The sequence below is a fragment of the Callionymus lyra genome, chromosome 3, assembly GCF_982586985.1.
Source record: "Callionymus lyra chromosome 3, fCalLyr1.hap1.1, whole genome shotgun sequence".
Taxonomy (NCBI): Eukaryota; Metazoa; Chordata; class Actinopteri; order Syngnathiformes; family Callionymidae; genus Callionymus; species Callionymus lyra.
The window spans coordinates 5,261,441-5,282,972 of record NC_141820.1 but is presented as its reverse complement, the minus strand read 5'-3'; the positions used below and the strand labels follow the sequence as shown (position 1 = coordinate 5,282,972).

Sequence of the window (21,532 nt, the reverse complement as noted above, 5' to 3'; positions counted from 1 at the left end):
TGATTCAACGTTTCAATAGAATATATGTTTGAAGAAATTATGGATTAGAAAGTGACCTCTAGTGGATTCTGAAAATAATATTATTGCTTCATTAAATCATCTCAAGCTATTCCGTTGTAAACATGCTTGAAGGAGTTTTATTTTGTATTTTACAGACATTGACTGTTTAAATGTAATTTAATTATGTTGATACATATGGAAGTATTTAACATTTTAATTGTGAAAAATCTTTGTTTGTATTGAAGTGTTTTATTTTATTTTATTATTGTTAATTCAATTTGGAAGTTCGAAATATGTCCAAAAGGAATTAATTTATTTTGCACACAGTTTGATTTTTCTAATTCCAATAATTAAAAAATAAATCTGCAAAATTCAATAGGTTTTAATACACAGCATTTTAATATCAAAGTGTCAACTTCTAGTGTATTCTATTTTTTATAAATTCAATTATTTAAAATAAACCGTTTAATATATACATTATCGCATTTAATTATTAAATAAAACAAATGTAATCTTTCGATTTGTAAATTAATTAAATCAATCAAAAATGCATACATTCACTGATTAAAAAAAAAAACAACGATTAATAAATAATCGCTAATAAACTTTTAATAGCTGAAGTGTCAAGAGTCCGTTCAATCATATCGAGTGGCCAATAGGGGGCGCTCTTGGATCGACAGAACGACCATGAGGCGTCATGAGTCCATCACTGTTCTGGTTCTGATGAAGCTTCGTGTTCTGAGAGCTCAGATGTTTCCATCAAACAGGTGTTTAAAGCGAGAAAGCGACTCGTTGTTGAAGAACCTTCACCACCTGAACCTTCTGATCCAAACTTCTCCACTTTATTCCAAGTTAAACTAGTTACGAGTTGAACAAGAAAAGCCTTGGATTGAAAAGTGACGGAAAGTGAGAAGGTCTCCAGGCTGGACCGAGTCTCCAGGCTCCCCAGCTGTTGGTGTTTGTAGGCGGGCACTGGCAGGGGTGGAGTTTGGACCAGAGTTCTTTTTAGGAATCTGTCCCACAACCTCTTAGTTACAGGAGCAGCTGCGAACACCTGACGGTCTCTGAAGGGACAATCCGACACCCAGTGCTCCAGAAGATCCATCTACCTCCTCCATCTCCCTCGAACATCTGCTTCCACGCCGAGCAGGAGATATTGCACTTCTTCTTCTTCTTCTTCTTCTTCTCCTTCTTTTTGTTTTTTCTTCCTCCTTGTTTTTGCACTAACGATGCACACCACGCAGAAGGACACGACCTACACCAAGATCTTCGTCGGGGGTCTGCCCTACCACACCACGGACTCCAGCCTCAGGAAGTACTTCGAGGTGTTCGGGGAGATCGAGGAGGCGGTGGTCATCACGGACCGGCAGACCGGGAAGTCCAGGGGTTACGGATTCGTAAGTGACGCTCCAAACACACGAGGCTCCCAAGTTTTTTCACAAACTTTTTTTTTTTCTTTTATTCTCACGTCGTCGCTGGAAACTTTTCTCATTTGAATTTAAAAAAAAAAAAAAACCCTGACTTTATGTGTCAGATGAAGGTCAAGTCAATGACAACCATCTGCAACTATTTTATGCCACTTTTTAAAAATGATATGTGAAGAAATAAACGTTTTAGATCCAGAACTAATAGCAGAACTAATGAAAAATTACAAAAAGTTTAAAGTAGTTACTAGTAGTACTATTTTCCCGTTTTTTTTGTCAAACACTATCACGAATGATGGACGTTTGTGTCTCGTTCTGCCCTCGTTTGAGACATTCAGAGACAAACTCGTGTTGGAAACATTTGAGAAACGTAGAAGACCTTTAGGAAACCATTCCTGATCCAACTATGGCGCTGAATTTGAAGATCATGACCTGGTGTTGCTGGTTATCCTTCACTTTTTATTGAAAAAAAACTCTGACATCAGGAAGTGCGAGAAGAACCAAACTCTTTTAATCGCAGTTGAAATAGTAAATAAAAAAGATTCAATATGTCTCCATATCACACGACGAAGATCATTAAAAACTCACCTGAAGCATCGGTTCAGTTTAAAAATGCCTCTTTTTTTATTCAATTTCTTCAAAAAGACCAGTTGATTCGGTTCAAACGTTTTGGTAGAACCTCTTTTTTTGAGATTTGAAAAAAAATTAACTATATAATGACTCACAAATGAGTTGCTAAAGACCTGTTTTTTTTTTTTTAATTGATTATTTAAACACAAATTTGACTAAATGACTATTTAATCAGTAAGTGTTGTTGCTCGGACTGGTCTCAACTTTACACGAGCCGTGAATCCGACGTTTCTTTTCTCACCGAAGCGCTCGACGGGTCGCAGGTCGAGGTCGTTGAACCTGGTTGTTGATCGCGGGGTCTTCTCTCTCAGGTCACGATGGCGGATCGATCCGCCGCCGATCGCGCCTGCAAGGACCCCAACCCCATCATTGACGGCAGGAAGGCCAACGTCAACCTGGCCTACCTCGGCGCGAAGCCCAGGGTCATGCAGCCAGGTGAGAAGAGTGCAAACAACCTTTTGAATTCAAACTTCAGACGTTTTTTTAAAAAACGCGAGATTATGTTTGTCTTCTAGATCTCACCTGGTTTTTAACTTGTTATTGTCTTCTGAAGACTCCGTTGAAATGTCTCCGGGTCAAGGGTGACCCAAAGGGCCCACAGAAAAGTGTTTTTGGTATCCCTTGTGTTGTCTCTGGGTCAAGGTCAACAACCTCCCTGGCTTCCATAAATTACATTTTACTTTAAGAGTCCCACAGAGACAACGCAAGGGATACCACAAACACATTTGTTTTGGGGCCTTCACGGCACCTTGACCCTGAGACAACACAAGGGATACCACAAACACATTTGTTTTGGGGCCTTTCGGGGCACCTTGACCCAGAGACAACACAAGGGATACCACAAACTCATTTGTTTTGGGGCCTTCAGGGCACCTTGACCCAGAGACAACACAAGGGATACCACAGACACATTTGTTTTGGGGCCTTCAGGGCACCTTGACCCAGAGGCAACACAAGGGATACCACAAACACATTTGTTTTGGGGCCTTCACGGCACCTTGACCCAGAGACAACACAAGGGATACCACAAACACATTTGTTTTGGGGCCTTCACGGCACCTTGACCCAGAGACAACACAAGGGATACCACAAACTCATTTGTTTTGGGGCCTTCAGGGCACCTTGACCCTGATATAACACAAGGGATACCACAAACTCATTTGTTTTGGGGCCTTCAGGGAACCTTGACCCAGAGGCAACACAAGGGATACCACAAGCACATTTGTTTTGGGGCCTTCACGGCACCTTGACCCAGAGACAACACAAGGGATACCACAAACTCATTTGTTTTGGGGCCTTCAGGGCACCTTGACCCTGATATAACACAAGGGATACCACAAACTCATTTGTTTTGGGGCCTTCAGGGAACCTTGACCCAGAGACAACACAAGGGATACCACAAACACATTTGTTTTGGGGCCTTCACGGCACCTTGACCCTGAGACAACACAAGGGATACCACAAACACATTTGTTTTGGGGCCTTTCGGGGCACCTTGACCCAGAGACAACACAAGGGATACCACAAACTCATTTGTTTTGGGGCCTTCAGGGCACCTTGACCCAGAGACAACACAAGGGATACCACAGACACATTTGTTTTGGGGCCTTCAGGGCACCTTGACCCAGAGGCAACACAAGGGATACCACAAACACATTTGTTTTGGGGCCTTCACGGCACCTTGACCCAGAGACAACACAAGGGATACCACAAACACATTTGTTTTGGGGCCTTCACGGCACCTTGACCCAGAGACAACACAAGGGATACCACAAACTCATTTGTTTTGGGGCCTTCAGGGCACCTTGACCCAGAGACAACACAAGGGATACCACAAACTCATTTGTTTTGGGGCCTTCAGGGCACCTTGACCCAGAGACAACACAAGGGATACCACAAACTCATTTGTTTTGGGGCCTTCAGGGCACCTTGACCCAGAGACAACACAAGGGATACCACAAACTCATTTGTTTTGGGGCCTTCAGGGCACCTTGACCCAGAGACAACACAAGGGTTAGGTGAACAATAGTATAAAATACCTTTTAATATCTAAGAGTAAAACTTTGCTTTATGGCAGAAGAGAAATTGTGAAAAACTTAATTTTAACAGGCAGAAACCTCCAGCAGAACCAGACTCAGTTTAGACTCTTTGACTTCAGCTACTGTCCTTTATTTACGGCCACCGCTGCTCATAGCAGAAAAGATCCCTAATGGAAGGAGTTCATGTGAGGAACGGTTTCAGAATAAAGCGACATGTTCTTTTAAATGAAATGAGAGAAGATTTTCTGGACTAATAAGATGTTCTTAAGGATAATGACAGGAGGCGAAACATTCTGTCACAATGATATTTAACACACTTGAAATCTAAAAACACTCAAATTGAATCATAGAATATTTGTTTCACTCATTTTCACTAGTTTACACGTTTCTTTAAAAAAACATAGAATTGACTGAAACAATCATCTTAACATGTCACACAAATGATTACTTTTACGACATCTTTTCAAAACAAAACACCTTTAAGACATTAATGATCAATAGAACAAACATTTTTTTAATTATTTTTTCTCTGTGTGCGACCTGAACATCAACAGATACTAGAACTTTTGAATTCTTTACACCCAATCTTTCATATTATCCTTTGTGTTGTCTCTGGGTCAAGGTGACCCCAATGCCCCCCCAAAAAATGTGTTACGTATCCCTTGTGTTGTCTCTGGACCAAGGTGACCCAAAGGCCTGGAAACAAATGTGTTTGTGGTATCCCTTGTGTTGTCTCTGGGTCAAGGTGACCCAAAGGCCCCCCAAAAAAGTGTTTTAGGTATCCCTTGTGTAGTCTCTGGACCAAGGTGACCCAAAGACCCGGAAACAAATGTGCTTGTGGTATCCCTTGTGTTGTCTCTGGGTCAAGGTGATCCGAATGCCCCTCAAAAAAGTGTTTTAGGTATCCCTTGTGTTGTCTCTGGACCAAGGTGACCCAAAGACCCGGAAACAAATGTGTTTGTGGTATCCCTTGTGTTGTCTCTGGGTCAAGGTGACCCAAAGGCCCCCAAAAAAGTGTTTTAGGTATCCCTTGTGTTGTCTCTGGACCAAGGTGACCCAAAGACCCGGAAACAAATGTGCTTGTGGTATCCCTTGTGTTGTCTCTGGTCCAAGGTGACCCGAATGCCCCTCAAAAAAGTGTTTTAGGTATCCCTTGTGTTGTCTCTGGACCAAGGTGACCCAAAGACCCGGAAACAAATGTGTTTGTGGTACCCCTTGTGTTGTCGCTGGGTCATGGTGATCCGAAGGCCCGGAAACAAATGTGCTTGTGGTATCCCTTGTGTTGTCTCTGGACCAAGGTGACCCAATGGCCTGGAAACAAATGTGTTTGTGATACCCCTTGTGTTGTCTCTGGGTCAAGGTGATCCGAATGCCCCTCAAAAAGTGTTTTAGGTATCCCTTGTGTTGTCTCTGGACCAAGGTGACCCAAAGACCTGGAAACAAATGTGTTTGTGGTACCCCTTGTGTTGTCGCTGGGCCATGGTGACTTGAAGGCCCGGAAACAAATTTGTTTGTGGTATCCCTTGTGTTACACATTTGTTTTGGGGCCTCCGGGTCACCTTGACCCAGATATAACACAAAGGTTAGGTGAACAATAGTATAAAATACTTTTCAATATCTTGAAACCATGAAAAGTTCAAGACAGCGATGAGAAGCTCCTCCGTTTCCTGTTATGTCGACGACTCAACGCTTTCTTTTTCGTCATCAGGTTTTACATTTGGCGTCCCACAAATCCATCCCGCGTTCATCCAGAGGCCTTATGGGTAAGTCTACCCCTCGGTGCTCCTCGAGATCGAATGCCATGTTTTTAAAGCTCCATGAAGAGAGTGTGTGTCGGTGTGTGTGTGTGTGTGTGTGTGTGAAGATGTTCCGTGGACAGAGACGCTCTTGTCTGACCCAATGTTGTCCATTTCTCTCTGGTTCCGACAGGCCGGGTTAAGCTAGTGCCGTGGATGTAGCTTCGAGCGTTATCACAGATCATGAAAGGATTACCTGTAGACTCAAAGCAGTTCGAAAACAATGGTGATTATAGTTGCACGTCTGTGGGTGTTTGGTTTGTAGCCTTGTGTGTGTCCTGGAGTGATGTTAGCTAAACGTGTGCCCTTCATCGACCTACAGTTAGCTGGTTGTTTGGGGTGTTTCTGTTGTGCTTCACTTTGCAGAGAAACCTTTAACTCCTTGGTTCACTACCTGTTTATTGACTTCTCTCTCTCCCTTCATCTGTCTTTTTGTGACCTTTTTATGTTTTATTTGCCTTATTTTCATGTCTTTATTTCACCCGTTTACAGCCGTCAAACTATTGCGACACATATGATACATTTAACTCAATAGTTATCTAGAATTCATTAAAATACTCATTCTTTCTGTATTTAGTTGGAAATAATATGAGATTAGAGTCAAACATTATTTGTGTTTTTGCTTTTTCTTCTAAATCCCAAGAGAAAAAAATACAAGAATTTAATTTAAAAAAACAAAAAACGAAGGTAACACAAAACTATATATATATAAACAACTAGTACATTTGGTAATACCTCCAGCTATACACATTTGAATCTGACGCTTTAAAATGTATTTTTGTATTTATATATGTAACTTCAAAGACTCGTATTTGTTGTTTTTTTTATAACATTTAATATGTATATATGTATATACGTATATATGTATGAAATATATTATTTTTTATTATGTTATATTGTCTCGGAAAACAACATTTTCCCCAGTTAATGAAATATATACATATATATATATATATATATCTGAGACAATATAACATAATAAATACATGATAAAAAATAATGGAATATATTTAAAATATAATTATTTAAAAGTAAGTAATGATAAACCATTAGTGGTGTAAGAAAATAATGAGGAACATTTTAAACACAATACTTTATCGATATTCAACATGACTTCATTGATCTTCCTAATTTGTCAGCAACATTCAAAAATGTACTTTATTCTAATGTATTCTCTCGTGAAATACAAGTATAGATTCATCTGTTTGTATTCAGTGAAATGATATTAAGGATCATCGTTTACTACGTTATAACAGTTTTACAGCAATTAAATTCTAAATATGTTGTCGATACAACACTGAGAAATATTGAGAACAAAGTACAAACTAACCAGAGGTAATACAGAATATTCCAGGGTAATTTAAAATCTCAACTAACAAATACTAAGTGAACGCTGGTGTCTGTCGACACGAGTCAAACAATGTCGTGTCACGGCGTCTGTGTGTTGGTTGTTGTGTTTCCTCTTTTGTGTTGACGTTCACACTCATAATGGCTCGAGTCTCCAGCGCGACACAAACACAAGTCTGCATGTCTGTGCGACCCTCTCTCTCTCATCCCTCCATCTCTCTCTCTCTCTCTCTCTCTCTCTCTCTCTCTCATCCCTCCATCTCTCTCTCTCTCTCTCTCTCTCTCTCTCTCTCTCATCCCTCCATCTCTCTCTCTCTCTCTCTCTCTCTCTCTCTCTCTCATCCCTCCATCTCTCTCTCTCTCTCTCTCTCTCTCATCCCTCCATCTCTCTCTCATCCCTCCATCTCTCTCTCTCTCTCTCTCTCTCTCTCCCTCTCTCTCTCTCTCTCCCTCTCTCTCTCTCGCTCTCTCTCTCTCATCCCTCCATCTCCCTCTCTCTCGCTCTCTCTCTCTCTCTCTCTCTCCCCCTCTCTCTCTCTCTCTCCCTCCCTTTCACTGCGAACGGCATTTGGGTCACATGGGCTCGTGGTGTTAACGAAAACAATTTGCTCTATTGTGCCACACAAAGCTTGAATGCTGACATCGCACCGGGCCGTGTGTCCTTGTGTTGGGGGTTGAAAAGCCGTTTAAACAGACTTTTTTTTTTTTTTTGAAAGTCAGCAGAGATGTCGAGGCGTCATATCGTTCGTTGAACGATAGGATAATTGTCAGTTAAATTAGTGAGTTAAATATTTCTAATAATTTAATCTAGTTCTACTGACGCTGCGACGCGTCTTGGCTCAGTATATACACGGAAGTAATACTAACTTGTGATCTAGTCAAACACTAGTGATCCAGTGAAGTAATACTAACTTATGATCTAGTCAAACACTAGTGATCCAGTGAAGTAATACTAACTTGTGATCTAGTCAAACACTAGTGATCCAGTGAAGTAATACCAACTTGTGATCTAGTCAAACACTAGTGATCCAGTGAAGTAATACTAACTTGTGATCTAGTCAAACACTAGTGATCCAGTGAAGTAATACTAACTTGTGATCTAGTCAAACACTAGTGATCCAGTGAAGTAATACTAACTTGTGATCTAGTCAAACACTAGTGATCCAGTGAAGTAATACCAACTTGTGATCTAGTCAAACACTAGTGATCCAGTGAAGTAATACTAACTTATGATCTAGTCAAACACTAGTGATCCAGTGAAGTAATAATAACTTATGATCTAGTCAAACACTAGTGATCCAGTGAAGTAATACTAACTTGTGATCTAGTCAAACACTAGTGATCCAGTGAAGTAATACTAACTTGTGATCTAGTCAAACACTAGTGATCCAGTGAAGTAATACCAACTTGTGATCTAGTCAAACACTAGTGATCCAGTGAAGTAATACTAACTTGTGATCTAGTCAAACACTAGTGATCCAGTGAAGTAATACTAACTTGTGATCTAGTCAAACACTAGTGATCTAGTAAAGTAATACTAACTTGTGATCTAGTCAAACACTAGTGATCTAGTAAAGTAATACTAACTTGTGATCTAGTCAAACACTAGTGATCTAGTAAAGTAATACTAACTTGTGATCTAGTCAAACACTAGTGATCCAGTGAAGTAATACTAACTTGTGATCTAGTCAAACACTAGTGATCTAGTAAAGTAATACTAACTTATGATCTAGTCAAACACTAGTGATCCAGTCACTCGTCTCTTTCAACCTCCTTTGTTAAAGCAACATATTGTAAGAACTTTTCATCTCGTTTCAGTTGTTTTCTTAGAAGATCGTGAACTTCCAAACAAACCTGTCCGTCTTCACCGTATGCTAACGAGCTAAGTTGTTAGCGTCATTTATAAAGTGTTATGTGTGCGTCTTCACCGTATGCTAACGAGCTAAGTTGTTAGCATCATTTATAAAGTGTTATGTGTCCGTCTTCACCGTATGCTAACGAGCTAAGTTGTTAGCGTCATTTATAAAGTGTTATGTGTCCGTCTTCACCGTATGCTAACGAGCTAAGTTGTTAGCGTCATTTATGAAGTGTTATGTGTCCGTCTTCACCGTATGCTAAATAGCTAAGTTGTTAGCGTCATTTATAAAGTGTAATGTGTGCGTGTACAAGGATTTATTATTGATTTGGTGATATCACGACGCGCCGGCGGCTCCTCTCTGATGTCGCTCAGTTTGGCAGGAAACTGATGCAAGTCCCGCGAGACTGAGCGTTATAAGATATATTTTTATACCATCATGTCGACACAGAAGCGTTGAAATAAACAAAAGAGAAATATCATTGTTTTCCTTCTTAACCCCCGGACCTACACTACAGCACTCATGGCTACATTTTTAGGTGAAAGAATCGTTCATTCCAGTTCATTCAGAACTTCAAAATAAAAGCTCCGTAATCAACCAAAAATGAAGAAGTTCTTCATAGAGAAAAAAGTCAGACAGTTTCCCTTCAACCCTCGTGTGAGACTCTTGGTCAAAGTGACCCGATGGCCTGAAAACAAATGTGTCTAAATAACCCCTGTGTTGTCTCTGGGTCAATGTGACCCGATGGCATACTACACATGATCCCGGAGCAACCGACACATGTGGATTTAGTGACGTATAAAGATGTCTGACATCACATAAGAAACCACAAAGATTGTTGACATCAATTGAACCTCCAAAAATGACACAAAATAATCTGGCCACTTGTGTTGTGTTGCTTTACAGCATTAATCACTGGAGATTCATTTCTTAACCCTTGCGTTATCTCCGGGTCAAGGTGACCCGAAAACAAATGTGTTTGTGGTATCCCATGTGCTGTCTGTGGATCTACATGGCTTCCACAAATACATAATGCAGTGGTGGAGGTCGATCACCCCCCGACAAGGGATACAAAACACATTAGTTTTCGGACCTTCGGGTCACATTGACCCAGAGATAGAATGAGGGTTTTAAAGTGACACAAAATTCAAATTCCACCAATGTTCTGGTTGCCCTCATGATTATTTTCAGAGAGATCCGTCTCTTCTGGATCTACGGGCGAGAAATCCACGTTCATACGATGGTAGCGACCGGAACTCGCTTGTCTTCGTCCAAAAAGACACAAATACTTCCAAACTGCTCGTCTGTGACGCGCCTCTCGTACTCAAGACAAAAGTCTATTTTTTAATATGGTTTGTAGTGGAAGCTAAAAGGCTAACATGCTACACAGACAGGAGGCACTCTGGGTAAATGTCACTGGTGACAAGAGGAGAGATCACTGGACAAACTACTGTCCATCATAATGATGACGTGACCCTTTGAACTGAGAAGCAGATGCAGCACGAATGCTCCTCCCATGATGCAACACTAACAGACTCAGGGACTCGTTCACTCCTCGTGTTATTAGATTGTTTAATTCTGAGTTTGGGGGCAGAAGTGAAAATCTTTGTATCTTTTGTTATTTATATTTGATCTATCTTCTTTATCTTTATACTTGGATTGTGTCGTTTTGCACTTTCTTTTTATTGCACTTTGTTCCTGTTTTTTATTAAATCTGTCTATCTGTCTATCTGTCTATCTATCTATCTATCTATCTATCTATCGATCTATCGATCTATCGATCTATCGATCTATCGATCTATCGATCTATCGATCTATCTATCTATCTATCTATCTATCTATCTATCTATCTATCTATCTATCTATCTATCTATCTATCTATCTATCTATCTATCTATCTATCTATCTATCTATCTATCTATCTATCTATCTATCTATCTATCTCTATCACTATCTCTATCTCTATCTCTATCTCTATCTTGAAAAGAATCAAAACTAGTCGACACAAGGTTCAGTAGAAAATTAGTTTTTCACTTTAAGTCTAAATCGTATATTATGTGGAACCGAGACTAGAGTGGTTTGATTTTTTTTTTTTTAATTGAAAATTCATCATTTATTTATTAATTCATTCATTTCTAATTTATTATGAACATAATCATTTCTATATTGAAAATCAAACAAAATGAATGACTCTTTTTTTATTTATTCTTTTTACAATAATTCAATTTTACTTCTTCTAAATTTAACATTTTGTATTTTGTAGCCTTTTAAATTCAATTAAAAATGTTGGTATATACTGTATATATAAAAAACCTGAGTTTCCCTGTAACTAGGACCATGATGATAATCTTAATCCCTGATGAGAGAATATGTCGGCCACGTGTCTGACTTCCTTTAAATGGACCACGGCCCGGGACACGACACCAGCCGGGCTCAGATTATATGGTATCGGCCCAGACTGACTTCTCTTCGACCCATTTTTCAGGCCAAACCGAATCATCCTGAAAGCAGCTGAGATCCATTAGCGGAGCTTCCAGTGTCACATGTCGTCTACGACTCTCACCATCAGGCGACTCCGACCAAAACTTTCAGGCAGAATCAGAAACTTTTATTTAAACACAACACGGGATTTTTATAACGGCAGTACATCATTTAAGAGTGAAAATAATATAAATGAAGTAAGAAGATGAATAAAAATACATTCAATTAAAGTAAAACAAGAGATATTAACCTAAATAACATCTTTTCATTCATTTTCTACTACTTTATCTTTTACAATCAACCTCTGAATGTTTTTGGACTGTGGGAGGAAACTGGAGTGCCTGGAGTAAACCCACATGGGGAGAACATACCAACTCCACACAGAAAGGTTGGCTCAGGCTGGAATTGAACCAGCAACCTTCATGTAAGGCGTCAGTTCACAGCCTGTGCCCTTAATTAACAACTGATTCATGAAAAATCATTAAAACAAACAAATGCTACATTTATTAAGTGATGTCTATGTTTGTACGGCAGACTTTTTAATGTAAATACAGCAGTTTTATTTACATTCATGGACATTCCAGCTTCAGATTTGGATAATATGTTTAAATATTTTGACTTTCTTTCCAGTGGAGTGGTTTGATTAACCCATTATTTGAGGTGAATTGTTACGTTTTCTCTCTTTCTTACAATGTTTTCACTGATGTGGTTTTTTTACATCCAATATTTCTATCTATATATATTTATCTATATAAATATATATATCTATATTTATCTATTTGGACCACTCCAAAAACATCTTTTTATTTTACCTCGAGATTGAAGTCTTATAATATAATAATAAATATTTTCCTTTAACATTAATGTGGTAAGATTTTTTTTTTCTTTACTTTAATCTCGTAATAAATATTTTCCTTCAATTTTCATATTGTGAGAAATACTTTCCTTCGACTTTAATCTCATAATAAATATTTTCCTTCAACTATAATCTCGTAACAAATATTATCCTTTAACTATAATCTCGTAAGAAATATTATCTTTCAACTATTATCTCGTAAGAAATATTTTCCTTCGACTTTAATCTTGTAATAAATATTTTCCTTCGACTTTAATCTCGTAATAAATATTTTCCTTCAATTTTAATTTTATGAGATGTATTTTCTTTTGACTTTAGTCTCCAAAAAAATGTTTTCCTTCAACTTTAATCTTGTGAGAAATATTTTCCTTTGACTTTTATCTCGTAAGAAATATTTTCCTTCAACATTAATGTCGTAAGAACTTTTTTTCTTAACTTTACTAATCTGATAATAAAAATTTGACTTCAACTTTTATCTCGTAGAAAAAAAATTCCTTTGACTTTAATCTTGTGAGAAATATTTTCCTTCATTTTTAATCTCATAATAAATATTTTCCTGTAACTTTAATCTCGTAATAAGTATTTTCCTGTAACTTTAATCTCGTAATAAATATTTTCCTTCAACTTTTATCTCGTAATAAATATTTTCCTTCAACTTTTATCTCGTAATAAATATTTTCCTTCAACTTTTATCTCGTAATAAATATTTTCCTTCAACTTTTATCTCGTAATAAATATTTTCCTTCAACTTTTATCTTGTAATAAATATTTTCCTTCAACTTTTATCTCGTAATAAGTATTTTCCTTCAACTTTTATCTCGTAATAAGTATTTTCCTTCAACTTTTATCTCGTAATAAATATTTTCCTTCAACTTTTATCTCGTAATAAGTATTTTCCTTCAACTTTTATCTCGTAATAAGTATTTTCCTTCAACTTTTATCTCGTAATAAATATTTTCCTTCAACTTTTATCTCGTAATAAATATTTTCCTTCTACTTTTATCTCGTAATAAGTATTTTCCTTCAACTTTTATCTCGTAATAAGTATTTTCCTTCAACTTTTATCTCGTAATAAATATTTTCCTTCAACTTTTATCTCTTAATAAATATTTTCCTTCAACTTTTATCTCGTAATAAATATTTTCCTTCAACTTTTATCTCGTAATAAGTATTTTCCTTCAACTTTTATCTCGTAATAAGTATTTTCCTTCAACTGTAATCTCGTAATAAATATTTTCCTTCAACTTTTATCTCGTAATAAGTATTTTCCTTCAACTTTTATCTCGTAATAAGTATTTTCCTTCAACTTTTATCTCGTAATAAGTATTTTCCTTCAACTTTTATCTCGTAATAAGTATTTTCCTTCAACTTTTATCTCGTAATAAATATTTTCCTTCAACTTTTATCTCGTAATAAATATTTTCCTTCAACTTTTATCTCGTAATACATATTTTCCTTCAACTTTTATCTCGTAATAAATATTTTCCTTCAACTTTTATCTCGTAATAAATATTTTCCTTCAACTTTTATCTCGTAATAAATATTTTCCTTCAACTTTTATCTCGTAATAAATATTTTCCTTCTACTTTTATCTCGTAATAAGTATTTTCCTTCAACTTTTATCTCGTAATAAGTATTTTCCTTCAACTTTTATCTCGTAATAAGTATTTTCCTTCAACTTTTATCTCGTAATAAGTATTTTCCTTCAACTTTTATCTCGTAATAAGTATTTTCCTTCAACTTTTATCTCGTAATAAGTATTTTCCTTCAACTTTTATCTCGTAATAAGTATTTTCCTTCAACTTTTATCTCGTAATAAGTATTTTCCTTCAACTTTTATCTCGTAATAAGTATTTTCCTTCAACTTTTATCTCGTAATAAGTATTTTCCTTCAACTTTTATCTCGTAATAAGTATTTTCCTTCAACTTTTATCTCGTAATAAATATTTTCCTTCAACTTTTATCTCGTAATAAATATTTTCCTTCAACTTTTATCTCGTAATAAATATTTTCCTTCAACTTTTATCTCGTAATACATATTTTCCTTCAACTTTTATCTCGTAATAAATATTTTCCTTCAACTTTTATCTCGTAATAAATATTTTCCTTCAACTTTTATCTCGTAATAAATATTTTCCTTCTACTTTTATCTCGTAATAAGTATTTTCCTTCAACTTTTATCTCGTAATAAGTATTTTCCTTCAACTTTTATCTCGTAATAAGTATTTTCCTTCAACTTTTATCTCGTAATAAGTATTTTCCTTCAACTTTTATCTCGTAATAAGTATTTTCCTTCAACTTTTATCTCGTAATAAGTATTTTCCTTCAACTTTTATCTCGTAATAAGTATTTTCCTTCAACTTTTATCTCGTAATAAGTATTTTCCTTCAACTTTTATCTCGTAATAAGTATTTTCCTTCAGCTTTTATCTCGTAATAAGTATTTTCCTTCAACTTTTATCTCGTAATAAATATTTTCCTTCAACTTTTATCTCGTAATAAGTATTTTCCTTCAACTTTTATCTCGTAATAAATATTTTCCTTCAACTTTTATCTCGTAATAAATATTTTCCTTCAACTTTTATCTCGTAATAAATATTTTCCTTCAACTTTTATCTCGTAATAAATATTTTCCTTCTACTTTTATCTCGTAATAAGTATTTTCCTTCAACTTTTATCTCGTAATAAGTATTTTCCTTCAACTTTTATCTCGTAATAAGTATTTTCCTTCAACGTTTATCTCGTAATAAGTATTTTCCTTCAACTTTTATCTCGTAATAAGTATTTTCCTTCAACTTTTATCTCGTAATAAGTATTTTCCTTCAACTTTTATCTCGTAATAAATGTTTTCCTTCAACTTTTATATCGTAATAAATATTGTCCTTCAACTTTTATCTCGTAATAAATATTTTCCTTCAACTTTTATCTCGTAATAAGTATTTTCCTTCAACTTTTATCTCGTAATAAGTATTTTCCTTCAACTTTTATCTCGTAATAAGTATTTTCCTTCAACTTTTATCTCGTAATAAGTATTTTCCTTCAACTTTAATCTCGTAATAAATATTTTCCTTCAACTTTTATCTCGTAATAAATATTTTCCTTCAACTTTTATCTCGTAATAAGTATTTTCCTTCAACGTTTATCTCGTAATAAGTATTTTCCTTCAACTTTTATCTCGTAATAAATATTTTCCTTCAACTTTTACCTCGTAATAAATATTTTCCTTCAACTTTTATCTCGTAATAAGTATTTTCCTTCAACTTTTATCTCGTAATAAATATTTTCCTTCAACTTTTATCTCGTAATAAAGTATTTCCCTTCGACTTCAATCCCGTAGTAAAATTTAAAGAAAATCTTTGAGTGGCCCTAATACTCTGCCGTAGTTTTGGATTGATTTGTAGAGCAAATATAAACAGCATTGCTGCCAAGATAGATCCTCACGTTCCTTAATGCTATAATTGATGATTTAACTGAGAGAACTTCAGCGTCTGGTTTAAAAGGAACCTCTTGACTTGTGATCTGTGCAGAGGTGGATGGAGCAGCATGTCATGGAGGGTAGAATGTGCTCATTGTTCCTGATTGTTGGTTTAATGGTGCGAAGCCTTTGTCCCGACACAGAGGGGGAAATGACGAGCAGCGCCCCTTTTTGAAAACTGTCCAGCTGTCAAAGTGGCTTCGACATTTTCACAAAAGCCCCAGCGTTTGTGTCGGTCGCCGCGCCACGGACACTGTAAGCCCCGCGGTTTTATTTAAAGCTGCCGCCACTAGTGGGCAGAGTCACTCACACGTTTCAAATCAGGTAAAGGATGTTCTGAGAAAAACAAATACAAATGTCTATTATGACATTTGACAGAACGATATTATATAATAATTTAGATTTTAATCAGAAAGTACAAACGTGTAAGGAAAACTAGCAAACTCAGGGTGACAGCAACTAGTACTGTTGTACTGAATTATTATCTTACCACGAGATTAAAGTCATATAGAATACTTTATTACGAGATTATAGTCAATAAACATATTTTCTTGCAACTTTAATCTCGTAAGAAATACTTTTCTTCGATTTTAATCTCGTAAGAAATATTTTCCTTCGACTTTAATCTCGTAAGAAATATTTTCCTTCGACTTTAATCTCGTAAGAAATATTTTCCTTTGACTTTAATCTCGTAAGAAATATTCTCCTTTGACTTTAATCTCGTAAGAAATATTTTCCTTTGACTTCAATCTCTTGAGAAATATTTTCCTTCCACTTTAATCTCGTGAGAAATATTTTCCTTTGACTTTAATCTCGTAAGAAATATTTTCCTTTGACTTCAATCTCGTAAGAAATATTTTCCTTTGACTTCAATCTCTTAAGAAATATTTTCCTTCGACTTTAATCTCGTGAGAAATATTTTCCTTTGACTTTAATCTCGTAAGAAATATTTCCTTCGACTTTAATCTCGTGAGAAATATTTTCCTTCGACTTTAATCTCGTAAGAAATATTTTCCTTTGACTTAAATCTCGTAAGAAATATTTTCCTTTGACTTCAATCTCGTAAGAAATATTTTTCTTCGATTTTAATCTCTTAATAAAGTATTTCATATGACTTAAATCTCGTAAGAAATATTTTCCTTTGACTTAAATCTCGTAAGAAATATTTTCCTTTGACTTTAATTTCGTAAGAAATATTTTCCTTTCACTTCAATCTCATAATAAATATTTGACTTTGACTTTGACGTAAGAAATAAAGCAACTAGTACTGTTGTCTGATTAGAGTTTATATATATATATATATATATATATATATATATATATATATATATATATATATATATATATATTATACACAAAGTCTATCTCTGATGGATTATGAGGTGTTACATTTAAGTGAAAGAGACTATCTCATTCCAAAAAAGTACAAATTAATTATATTAATTATGTCTAGGAACTTTCCTGCTTGAGACCCTGGCCCCGTACAAAGGTTTGACGGATGTGCCGTCCGAGATGTCACTTAATAAAACAGTGTTTTTAGAAACGCCAGTACACGAAAGCGTCATAGGATGGTTTGTCAACTGCTAAAGGGAATAAATCATGATTATTAATAATAACAAAATGTGAAAATAAAACCAAACCATGCCAGTGCTAAATACAAAACTGAATTAAGATAAATTATATTGAATTAAATGCAATTTAATTAGAATTAAATTGAAATAAGAGTTTTGTTTTATTCACAATATTATTGAAACATGGATTAAGTCGTTCACAACACTTCAATAAACACTTTTCACCCTTAAAAAAATACTTGAGAGCTAATAAAACGGAATAAAAACAAGCATAAGTTTCCTTAAATGTCGACCGTTTCGGTACTTTATCCTCAGGAAGGGCAACCGAGGGACCAGGAATCTCGCTTAGAAATCAGAGTGAAGATATTTTCACGTTTACAACATAGCAGTGACTTCATGTGGTTAATAAAATGATGTTTCTTTAAGTTTCAACTCCATCAACCCAACGTGTGTGACGACCAATGTGTGTTTTCTCTGCCATTTCTCCAGGGCAGGGGTCGGCAACCTTTTATTGTGAAAAGAGCCATTTCGGTCATTTTCCCGCCAAATTAAAACTCAAGAGACACACAAACCATGTGACTGAAGAACTGAAGTCTCACGCAGTTAAACGTTTATACATCAGAAACCAGTGTTTTCCTCAGAAAATCACGTATAATTTTATTAGGAAAAACTACAGTGAAGAGAAAACAAACCCAAAACTTTTACATTTATACTGTGGCAAAATGAAGCGTATTTCTGTGTATATCAGTGTCATCCAGATATTGAATGATTGAATTTTACGTTTCAAAAGTTAAAACTTTGACTCATTTTATTGAAATCAAATTTTTTTTAAGCACTGAATTATATATTTTATGAATACTTTTAACCCTTTTAATTATATTATCAGGAGAGTATCAATTCACTTTGAATCTATTTTAATTAAATGGTTTAAACATTTTTTTTTAACATTTAATCAACAAATTATTCAATCGCCCACTGAAAACACTTTGTTTTTCTGGAGATGAAATCTTGTCGACCATAACCACGCCGGACGCTTGTTAACGAGCGTCACCAATGGTTTCCGCCTCCAAGGGACTCATTGTATAAACAAAGCGGGGTTTGATCACAGCTGGAGGAGGAGTGAAGCCTTTATTACGTCATCATGGACTCTCGTAACCTCTCGTTCGTCCAGATTTCAGAGCAACTTTATAAAGTACTAAAGTGTAAAACATGATGAGAAGTTACTTGAAGATCATTCACTTCATGACACCAGAGTTTGACGTTTAGTTGGTCTTTTAAAAAAAAGAGAAGAATTAATTCTAAAAATAAAAGTCAACAGTCAATGTTCCGATGACACTGTCAGGGGCCACATGGAGGGGCTGAAGGGGGCCACATAATGGGTTGCGGACCCCTGGTCCTGGACGTAGCTGTGACCTTTGGCTTTAGTGACCTTTGAAGGTCTGCGTGCGGAACAGGAAGTGACGAAGAGCATTAAACCAACTCTCTGTGTCCCGCAGTATCCCGGCGCACTACGTGTATCCTCAGGCCTTCGTGCAGCCCAGCATGGTCATCCCTCACGTGCAGCCGGCCGCCGCCGCCCCGGCCGCCGCCACCTCGCCGTACATCGACTACACCGGCGCCGCCTACGCGCAGTATTCCGCCGCCGCCGCCAACGCCGCCGCCGCCAACGCCGCCGCCGCCGCCTACGAGCAGTACCCGTACGCGGCCTCGCCCGCCGCGGCGGGTTACGTGGCCACGGCCGGCTACGGCTACGCTGTCCAGCAGCCTCTGGCCGCCGCCGGGCCCGGAACCGCCGCCGCCGCCGCCGCCGCCGCCGCCGCGGCGTTCGGTCAGTACCAGCCCCAGCAGCTGCAGGCGGAACGGATGCAATAGCAGGACGGGCGAGGGGAGCAAGGACGCCCGGAGATCTTGTCGGACGGATCTGGAAGGAGAGGAGCAGCCGAGGAATTCCACCGAAGCAGAAGGTCTAGAGAGTTAGTCGATATAACCGATGATGATGATGATGATGATGATGATGATGATGATGATGATGATGAGGTGGGAACTTAGTGCAACTTTCCTATTTGCTGTGCGTAAACCAAAAACCACAAAAAAAAACAAAAAAAGCTGACGGTAGCTGCCGGGAGGTTCTGATAACCGTGATTGTTGAAGTCACACGGAGGCGTCAGTGGATGGAGTCGCAGGAACTGATCCCTGCGGCGTCTCCGCTCGCGTCCCGTCGCCACATGTTCGCTCGCTCCAAGGTACTGTCGCCACCGTTACTACAAATGAAGTGTTTTCGTCGTTTTCACTTCCATTTGTTTGACATTTCTGATAATCAGGGAGATAGAAGTGTTTTCAGTGTTTTTTCCGTCGACGCGTCTCCGAAGATACCCTCGGTGGTCCTGATGCCGACCCCTCTGACCCGCGCCAGGGGAGAAACTGCTTTTGTCAAAAGAAAAATGCTCAAAATGGAAGTGTACGTATGGAAGTATATATCAGGGCCATCAGAACTATTTCATTTAACATTTCAACCTTTTTTTTGTATGTATTTAATGCTGTTCATTGATCATTTAATTCGAAAATGTCTATTTTGAAAGATTGAATTTGTTAGTTGTTTTAAAATTGATAAATGTCTTTTTTTTTACACATAGTTTGAAATTCTAATCCTAATAAATGATTTAAATTCAATATTGTTTAGTTCTTAGTCTTTAAAAAATTCAAAATGAAATGTTCCAGCAGACATTACCAACAGAGCACCGAGCTACTCCATCGTGTGTGTTTCCTCGTCATCATGTGACCGTCTGCGCGTCCCGTGATTGGCTGAAAGTTTGATCGAGTAGCTCGGTGCTCTGTTGCTTTAGTCTGGCGACTCCTATTATAGCAACTATTTTAACGTTAACACGACAAACACAAATATTTAATTTAGAACTTTTTTTTTTATTATTAATTATTGGAATAAGAATTTTAAACTCCGTGTAACAAACACACAATTAGCGAATCGATTCGTGAACAAACATGTTTTTAATGCTTCAAAAAGCACTTGATTGAAAGTTTATCGTTCAGTAATCAATTGAACTGTTGAATTCAATGTCCCGATCGCCACTGAAATGCTTCCATAGAATCACCGGGTCGCGACCCTTTGTCTCGAACTGCACACGTGGCAGTCGACGGAGACAAAAAGGCGGCGATTCTGCCGCTGACGTTATTGTGGAGAGAAAGTCCGAGGCCGACAGCTGCTGCCGGACTGAGCCGCCTCAGCGCCGCACAGACGGATCGCTCTGGAAAAGCCCCGAATCACTTGTGCTGGTTTGTTGAGCTGTCACATTTTAATCCTCGCGCCCAGACCGAGCCCCCGCCATCCCAGCATGCCTTGTCAGCACTTTGCTGTCAGGCACACACACACACACACACACACACACACACACACAGGACCGGGTTCTTGTCTCGTTTTTGTCGCCGTGCCTTATATTTTTACTGCTATTTAAGAGAAAGTGAAAAAAAAAAAAAAAAGTGAAATCTTCTATTTAAGATATTTATTTTTGAGAGTTGACCATGTTGACGATCAGAGGACTAAGTGGTGGTACTGTATTAATATTATTGTGTACTCATCTCAAGGCATATATAAGTTATTGAGTAGCTGTAGTAATTCTATTATAGTCAATATTTTTTATTAACATACTCAAACCAAACGTGTATGTAGGATATTTAAGACTCATGTTATGTGCACTGTATTCTTTTTTTTTTTTTAGAATATCAAATATTGGTGAACTTAATACCATTTTTGTATCAAAGTTTTACATTTCAAAAGGAGGTGTTTTGTTGTTTTTTTGCATGCAGACTGTACAACGCCTCCTCCATGTGAAGATAAACCGCGGATTTATCTCCAACTAGAATGTAAAGTTGTCGTAAAGATTTTAAGTAGCGTCTTCTGCTTCCTAAACATCAGATGGTTTTTTTTTTACACTACTGACGAACACTTTTATACTTGAACTATTTCTTACAAGGGAAATATGCAAAATAAATGGTCAGAAAAAGAACAAAAAAAAAAAAAAGAAGCTTTTAATGGTCACTGGATG

At 37.1% G+C, this 21,532-nt stretch overlaps 1 protein-coding gene across 1 annotated transcript; it reads left to right on the top strand.

The window, feature by feature from the left end:
* Nucleotides 1–1,068: 1,068 nt before the first annotated feature.
* Nucleotides 1,069–20,025, top strand: rbm24a (RNA binding motif protein 24a). Its single transcript, XM_087786227.1, has 4 exons — nucleotides 1,069–1,397; nucleotides 2,366–2,489; nucleotides 5,802–5,856; nucleotides 18,971–20,025. The coding sequence occupies exons 1-4, from the start codon at nucleotides 1,230–1,232 to the stop codon at nucleotides 19,344–19,346; spliced, it is 723 nt and encodes a 240-aa protein (XP_087642353.1). The 5' UTR covers nucleotides 1,069–1,229; the 3' UTR covers nucleotides 19,347–20,025.
* Nucleotides 20,026–21,532: the final 1,507 nt, after the last annotated feature.